The 8,976-nt window shown below is 32.7% G+C and overlaps 1 protein-coding gene across 1 annotated transcript; it reads right to left on the minus strand.

Annotated features, from left to right (window-relative positions):
- Positions 1-4,535: 4,535 nt before the first annotated feature.
- Positions 4,536-8,364, minus strand: LOC145568769 (protein MOTHER of FT and TFL1-like). The gene is made up of 4 exons (XM_081628179.1): positions 8,160-8,364; positions 5,565-5,626; positions 5,386-5,426; positions 4,536-4,931 (listed from the first exon to the last, which is right to left on the minus strand). The coding sequence occupies exons 1-4, from the start codon at positions 8,352-8,354 to the stop codon at positions 4,708-4,710; spliced, it is 522 nt and encodes a 173-aa protein (XP_081484305.1). The 5' UTR covers positions 8,355-8,364; the 3' UTR covers positions 4,536-4,707.
- Positions 8,365-8,976: the final 612 nt, after the last annotated feature.

The following is an 8,976-nucleotide window of genomic DNA, read 5'->3' on the forward strand; positions in this document are numbered from 1 at the left end:
GTCTACAGTACCGTGCCTGAGAAACATGAATGCCAAGTGAGTGATAGACCGCATGATCGGGATTGAACACACTTATCAAAATAAAAAAAATGCAAAAGAAAAAAAGAGAGAGCAAAAATATAAACATAAAATAGTTCAAAAGTGAGGAAATCTCAAGCATACCAAAACAAAGATTCAAAAGCAAGGTTGCACACCTTGGGGGCTTATCTAGGGTCTTCAGCCTTGATCCCCTTTCTTCTTCAACCTTTAGCTAACCACGTTACAACCCTTAAAAGACCTCTTTGAGGTATACACGGTTCGGCTAGAGCTACGTTCGGCCTGATTCCTAACAGATACATAGGCAACCTCGCATGGAGGTGCTGCCGTAATAAAAATGCATTTACATTCATATTTACTCTCACATCATGATCATATCAAGGGATTTCCAATGCTCATCCCTATTGTAGACACCTGATTGTGTCTCCCCAAAAACCAAACCTAGTGATGAGTACCTTTCACGTCAATGATTATCGAACAAGGTGAAATGTGAAAAGTCTTGTGATGCAGTTGTTTTAATAAAAATACTTTCTTTTTTTTTTGTTTTCAAAAATATTTCTTTTCGTGCTCTATTTGTGGAAAATGTCCAGTTTAGTTTGGTCCATGATAAGGGTGCAATAATGGTGTAGTTGGATAGGGCTTGATAAGAGTTTTCCAACGATATATTATAAGCCCAATTTCGATGAATAAAGAGGAAGTTATGACCAAAAAACTAAATTTGGCCTTAAATAACTTTTATATACGGCCCAATGATCAAGTGGAGGGTCCATTAATTATTATTCCTTAAATCGTTAGGATTAACTTTAATCTACTAGAATAATCTAGAAGGTTCTTTTAAATTCTAGTGGAATTAGGATTAATAATTATATTTTTTTAGAAAATAAAGAATTTTATTTGGATTAAAACAAGTGTCTTAAAAGATTAAATCTGGTTTTAATTATGATAAATACAGAGTCTAATTACTTAATTATATGAGGAAAAGGACTCCGTACAGCGTTTTTATCTTTTCAGCACCATCGCCAAACGACAGCTTCATCGCGCCGCAATGGACACTGTCGCACCGCGATGGAAGTAGTTTTACTCCGAATCGAATTCGATCTTTTTTTATCGTTTGATTTAATATTTTCCTTGTAGTTACTAACATGTGTATTGTTGTATTGTTTTGATAGAAAGAGATACGAGGCAACAAAGTAAGTAATTTTATTGTTATATTTCTTTAGAAATCATGCTTAGATTATTTTAATTCCTAGTATCATGGTAGGATGTTATTTAATGCTTTCTAGCATCATGATTAGGTTGCTTCCTATTTTCATCAATCATGTTAGTATCATGTTAGGGCCAAAGCTTTGATCTTTAATGTTTAGTGACATGCTAGGATTTGTTATTAATCTTGGTAGTATCATGCCTAGGATCTTGCTAAAAATATTATTGTGCTTTATTGTCAATATTATCATGTTGCTTGATATATTATTGTTATTGCTTGATCACGCCCTCTCTTGTAGGTTCAAAGGGAATTTGTACTTGAAATCACGCTTAATAAGATAATTAATGATTTTATTTAGGCTAATATGATTTTAATTCAAGTGATCGCCAATAATAGATTTGTTTATGTATTAATATTCAACCAACATAGATTAAATATGTTTAGGGTTAATATATTGATTGCATGTTACTTAGAAAGCGCACATGAATATGAGAAGAATAAAGTAGAGGCCTATTTTTAAGGCAGGTTCAATCTCTTTTAGGTTGGATTTGTACCTTCATCCCCGAATATCCAGTCATGGTTCAGGACCACTATGGAGTTAGTGATCTCATGGATCGTGAAAGGGTGTAACCTTCACCCTGTGAACGGTTTACAAGTTCCTAAAACTTGTTGGCAACTCTTTTGCTCTGGCTTCCTTCCCTTTGGACGCCACCGTGCTTAAGTGTATGATCACAGTGTGGCTCAAGTGTGGGATGCTTGAAATATTCCCTATAGTTCCAGTAAAATTTCACATACATGAAGATGTTTTATTTTAGATATGAATCAATTAATTCTAGCAATAGAGGCTACTTAGAAAAATAGCCAATGCAGCAGCTGCATGTTTCGCTGCTTTTGTTGTGCTAGGATGCAGACTCTGCTTGCTGCAAAGCGTGCAAAGATACCCAAACCCAAACATCCTATTACAAGTAATTCAGTTTGTGCTTAATCTTATATGGCATATCATATCTGTATTAACCATTTGGATAAAGATATACATGCATTTCATATCTGTATTACCTATTTGGATCAAGATATATATGTTTGAATATCTTGCAAACATGTTATGGTAACCAGGAATCCCTGATGCAGCAATTGGTAAGAAATTACCTGCAGAACCCTACCAACTTCCTTCTCCTACTGAGTGCTCTAAGTGTGGGGCACACAAATTTGCTTTTGAAACACCCCACTTCTGTTGTGCTGTTGGTGAAGTAAAGATTGCTACAAACGATTGCCCTGCACAGCTGGTGAGGCTGCTCACTTCTATGGATGAAGATGCTAAGCATTTCAGGAAATACATACGCTTGTATAACAACATGTTCGCATTTACATCATTGGGTGGAAAATTTGATGCTAAGACCAAAAAATGGATCTGTGTTTTTAAATTACACAGTCAGCTATACCATTATATTCCTTATTTACTTCCTGGAAAAGAAGGGCCTAAATACATGCAGCTCTATTTCTATGATGGAGAAGTTGAGGCTAAAAAAAGGTTAGGCTATTTTCCAGAACTAAGGGAAGATGTGTTGGCTATTCTCATGGAAGTTACTAAGATAAATCCTTATGCGAGGTTCTTTCGTTCACTGAGAGAGATCCAAGTGACTGAGTCTACACAGATTTTGATAAACAAGACAACTGTGCCAGATCATCGTGTTTACAATGCTCCCTCCACTGATGAGGTTGCTGTCATATGGCCAGAAAATACATCTTCCAGTGAGTCAGAAAGCCCCCATATTCTGGTGACAGCAAAAAAGGATCCATCTCAGCATGATTCATCTCAAAATGATTCAGATCAAGATGATTCACGTCATAATGATTTACCTAAAAAGAATTCGTGTCATAGAATCATGCATTATTACGGCTGCTATGATCCTTTACAGTATCCAATACTTTTTCCATATGGTGACTGTGGATAGACTCAGGGTTTAAAAAAGATGTCTCGTGGTGGAAGACAACAGCTGTAATCACAAACTGATCATGTTTCTTCATGCAGTGTTCATACTACTATAGAATTGCTGGAGGAGGAAGCGAGACATATGTACATTTTATACCTTTTACCATTTAGAGAACCCATACATATAGAAGATGTATAGCTAGAGCAAAAGCAAAAAAAAAAATTACTGAAAAAGGGTAGGATTATATGGTTGGTTATACTTGAACATGAGTTTTTCATTACTATATTATGAGTTATTTTTGTTGTTCTTTAAAAGTGGAAAAAAATTCTACATTTGTAGGTGCGAGTGGAGGCTCATCAAAAACAGATAAGAACATTTTAGCAAGGGAATACTATGCATACAAGCTTCAATGCAGACCAAATTACATGTTGCTAAGAGGAGGTAGATGCTTTCAGCAGTACATAGTGGACATGTATGTCAAGGTGGAGAATACACAGCTAGATTTCTTTTGTAGGAATCAGCAGACTATAAGAGCAGATCTCTACAGCATAAGTAGTTATGGTCTTAATAAATTCATATCAAGTTAAAAACAAAATGAGTTAAAATCACGTCGACTCAATATCATATCGGGTCAAACAAAAACAGATTACATTTGTATCTTCCGGATCAAAATTGACCTAAAAATAAAAATCATACCGGATTAATATCAAAATCAAGTCAAAACACATCAAATGAGATTTGTTATTTGTCTAATCAATTTAGAATTTGTCAAAACTTGGATAAAATCAAATCAGTTTCCTTAGAATTCTGATTGTTTTAGATAAGATGATAAGCAATAGTTAAAGCCATTGTTTTAGTTAACACCCTATAAATATTTGCATCAACCATAACAAAATCACAATTTAATCCAAATCTAAAAGCAAAGTGATCAAATCCAACTAAAACATTTCATAAATGGCAAGTACAAATCTATCAATTTGAACATGTATAAACTTTTCAAATTTGCTAGGCTAGACCCAACTCAAATTACAAATCAAAGGCTTAACAAGTGACCTATAAGAAATCTTTTGTCAATTTGATAAATGTACAAGAACCAATCCATTTACATAAGAAAGAGTGGTCCAAAATAGATACAATTGTGGACCTAAATAAATCACATTAGCATTTCTTACTACATAAGCAACAACAACACTATTAATCCATATATAACAATAATATTATATTTGTAACTACAATGAATACTCTGTAAAAATTAAACAAATTAATTACACATTTACGTTAATTAATATCAAAAACTATTCCGTTTCACCAATTGGATCACACGCGATTGCGAGGAGTCCAATACTAGTATGTATCAAAACAGATAGATTGATTAAAAGAACTAGTAAAAGGGGTGAGAAAGAAGTCAAATACTTTATAAAATGTACATGCATAAAAACCATACATATACCATACCATAACTTAAAATGACAAGGGTTTACAACAATGATGAGTTAAACCAATTTACTAGGGTTGCTCGTCATTTCTATTACAGGTTCATCGTTTCTTATTAGCAGGCTCTTTCTGGGCATTGAAGTAGACAGTGGCGACCGGGAGGCCAAGCCCATGTCTACCAGCAAAGAGGCGCGTATTAAAATTAGCACGACTAATCGGTGGCTCCACGGCCATACCCAATGGTTGCTTTTGCTCAAACAATACCAGTATAAATCTGTGTATTCCCACGGGTGGCCTTGGCCCAGTATACGCAACCACTTCCTTTCCTGCATCCTCAAAACAAGTCCATATTACTACTTAGTATATATATTTACTAAAATATATTTCTTCCATTCTAGTAATATTGCAACAATTAGACTTTTGCACTATTCATCACGCTTGTTTGACCACATATTATGATTTATACGTTAAGTAAATATAGTCATGTGGGATCTCCTTAAATTCTTCTAGTAAAATACTTTTACAATTTGAATTTTTTTTAATTTTTACTCTTATATAATTATATTATAGGTATTTAACATATAAAATGAGATGTGTAATTTCATCCTTGTTGTAATATTTGTGAAATAGAGAAAGTATATATACTAATATTTTAAGTAGATACAAGGTCTTTGTACGATGAGTCACAATTACATATAAACTCCCTTCCCGTTTGTAGATGTCCTTATGCTTCATTCGGACCAAAAAATAAAAACATAAAATAAAGGATGTAAGAATTACCACAAGATGTACTAGCACCACCAGGTATATCAGTGACAATCCTGAAAATATAATTTTAGTTAAATTAAACTCTTAATTACTAAAAATGCAATTACAAGAGACAATTAAAAGAAAATTACCACAATATATAACGTGTTATTAGTGATAAATGACTAATTACAAAAGGATGGAATAGTTACCAATGTACCAACTCTCGCATGGAGGGCTCGCTGGGGCTAGGAGCATCAGGATCTGTCATCACCTGCATGTCAAAATGTATACATTTTGAGCATTTCCATGGACTATTTTATGCACAATGCAAAAATGTTCAGACAATTACATGAACCATTATGTTCCATTTTTAAAAAAAAAATAAAAAATTATCCATTTTGTGCCAAAACTTACTAGAGTAAGGTTTTTGGGGTTATTTTTGTGCTTTAACACCCAATTAAAAGTCAAAAGTGACAAAAAGTTTATCAAAAATGCCTCTTTTTGTATGTCCCACAAACTGAGATATTTTTTAGCACACAAAACAACACATATGAATTATGCTTTTAATTGGACCTCAAATTGGACTCTAAAGGGCAAAAATGAACCCCAACACTTTAATAGAACAAGTTATCGACACGAAAATTTCCACTTAGGAGGTGGTGAAATCTTTTTTTTTTTTCTTTTTAAGTGTTTAAATAAATAAAAAAAAAACGAGTGATTAAATTAAAAATGTTGTGTTTTTGAGATGGTAAAATACAAAATTTCATATAATTATAAAAATTACGTGGAAAATGAAATTTTGTATAATAGAATAACATATATTTTTACTAATATATATTATTAGATAAACTAATAGTCAAAGTCGTGTCTCGACATGCATGTTTGGTCAAAGTGTAACATTTATTAATGTATTAATTGTATTAATATATTTATAAATAAAAATTGGATTTTACGGCTCAAAACAGATTTTTGCTTCATAATTTATGGTAAATTAGTGTGTAGATATAATTGTAGAAATAATATTTTAAACGTGAAGAGAATGCTACTTGTGGTACTCCCGCCGCCCTAGAATAATTGACGCGTTTGACATGTTTTCACTTTTCATATATGGATTTATCTAACGAGGGCGTTAGACAACAATTTAATACACTTCCTAAAAGGTAATAATTTGAAATGCATGCCAAAATCACACATCGATCGGTGTAATTGGTATTTTTTAAAGTTACTATTTTTATTTTTAGAGCCAGCTCTCTTCAGCTTATTTTCAGTTCAGTTCAGTTTAGTTCAGTTCTTAATTTCCTTCTCTCATAAAATGTTCAGTTTAGTTCAGCTCCAATAAGTTCAGTTCATTTTAGTTCAATTTAATTTAGCTCAATTCAGTAAATCAGAACAGACCCTTAGTATATATATCTGACGCCCTAGGGTTCGTTAGCTTTTAGCTTCATATATGAACTTTGACCACAGATTTTTAGTAATGTATTAACAACAAATTTTGTAATGAAATATGTTGTTATATAGGTATTAATATAAGGTTTTGTAATTTCAATTTTTAATTTTTGTAACTGACATTAAAAATTAAAACATATTCCTTTTGTTCCGAAATATATAATTGACACGTTTTACTTTTTTCACTATTCACGTAGTATCTTCGACCATCGTTTTTTGGTAACGTATACAAAACGAATTTCATCATCATGAAATACATTGTTTAATAGGTATATATAATAAAGTTTAATAATATCAATTTTGTTATATATTTTTTCTAATATTTAATTATATATATCTAAAATCAAACTAGTGTATTAGTACGTGTGTTAAGTTTAATTATATCAATTATTTAGAGACAAATAAAGTATACGAGGAATTAATTCCATTCATTGGACGCGTGTTTTTAATCGCGTAATATCCAGCTCATAACATGCATAAGTACAGTTAGTCCAATATGACAGCTAATTCGAGACATAACATATGCATGTATCCTGATTTTAAATTATTTCCTCTACAAGTGTTGGTTCAATATGACAACTAATTTGAGACATATTAACCCACACACAATTTCATGTGGTTGTGTTGAATTTGTTAAAATATTGTATAAGCAAATGTTATTGGAAGTGAGTGATAGTTTATGTAAAAGTAAGTGATGTGAGAGAAAAAAAAATATTAACAAAAAATGTGCCTGTGATACGAGTGAGGACCATGTGAGGAAAGATATAATAAGATTGTGTAGACCATTTTTTTTTTTTTTTTTTTTTTGAGAAAATTGTGTAGACCATTTTCTTCTAATTGAAAGTGTTACATTAAATAAATAAATAAAGACCAATTACAGGAATAGTTGCCTGATAAAAAGGACAAAGTAATTGCAGTATTTTTACCATTAATATCTATGAAATATTAATTCAAATTAACAAATTTAGATATATTAGAAATTTACATTGAGGCAAGCCAAACATCTACGTATAAACGAGAATGTCATTTTTTAAAATATTTTTAATCACATCCCTAGAACCCTTAATTTTCATTAAGTTTTTTCTATCCCTCGCCTTTTTAACGAGAAGAAGAAAAAAAAAAAAAATATATATATATATATATATATATATATATATATATATATATATATATATATATATATATATATATATATATATATATATATTAGCTTAAAAGTAAGACAAGTGAACAATATGAAAGGTATAATGGTGCAACTATATGATGGAAACAGAGGTATCAAAATGGTGCAACTATTCAGTACTAATACAAAGAGCTAAAAAGAAAGTTTAGAGATACATATTAATGGAGAAACTAACCAAGGTGTAAAGGACATCAGAATGGCCTCCGATGAGAAGGCGAGGAGGATCAGCAGCAATAGAAGGCTTGATAGTGCAGCCATTAGTAACATGCTTAGCTCCAAAGTAAACAGACATGCTTACACTCGGCACAAACATGTCCACCACATCTCCTATCACTCTACCAACAACCAACGGATCCACTGATGCAGCCATATATACGCCTATGTGAATGTATGTGTGCGCGCACGAGCGCAAGAGACAGTCGGGGCGTTTGGTATGTGAGAATGGGAGTTGTGAAGAAAAGAAGTCGGAGTTGTGTTAGATTATATAGGACAAGAGGTTAGGAAAAAAACACACTAGTATGCATGCATCAGGAGCATAGAGGGAGAAACTTAGAGACAGTGGGATGAGCAATGTGTACCACGTGTGAGGGCAAAACAATGCACTATACCGCTGTCTTTTTTATTGTTTTTGGTATTTGACAGGTGTTTTTTAATAGCCCGTGGGTTTTATCGACTGCGTGTCTTTCTTTTTTCAATATTCACTACTACAAAAAGAGTCTTTTCTCGACGAAGGGCCCTCGACGCTGGGCAAGGAGCGTCTGTTATTAAATATACTATCCGCATTTTTTCGACGTTTTTTTAGGTCGAAATTAGTTTTCGGTCTAAAAAAGCGCCGAGAAACTGTAGCACGTGCCCCACACGTGACTGCAAATACCCCTAGTGCAGAATTTAGGGAAAAACAAAACGGCCGAACACAAACACAAAAGCTTCTGCTACTCAGTTATCAACCCTAATTATTCTTCTCTCTTTCAATCCGAATTCTACAGAGACTT

This window comes from Chenopodium album, chromosome 11, assembly GCF_948465745.1.
Source record: "Chenopodium album chromosome 11, dcCheAlbu1.1, whole genome shotgun sequence".
NCBI lineage: Eukaryota > Viridiplantae > Streptophyta > Magnoliopsida > Caryophyllales > Amaranthaceae > Chenopodium > Chenopodium album.

Coding starts and splice junctions, on each gene's coding strand:
- LOC145568769 (XM_081628179.1), bottom strand. CDS start 8,354: ATGGCTGCATCAGTGGATCCGTTGGTTGTTGGTAGAGTGATAGGAGAT. Junction 5,427..5,564: donor ATGCGAGAGTTGGTACATTG/GTAACTATTCCA, acceptor TTATATTTTCAG/GATTGTCACTGATATACCTG. Junction 4,932..5,385: donor TGGTGCTAGTACATCTTGTG/GTAATTCTTACA, acceptor TTGAGGATGCAG/GAAAGGAAGTGGTTGCGTAT.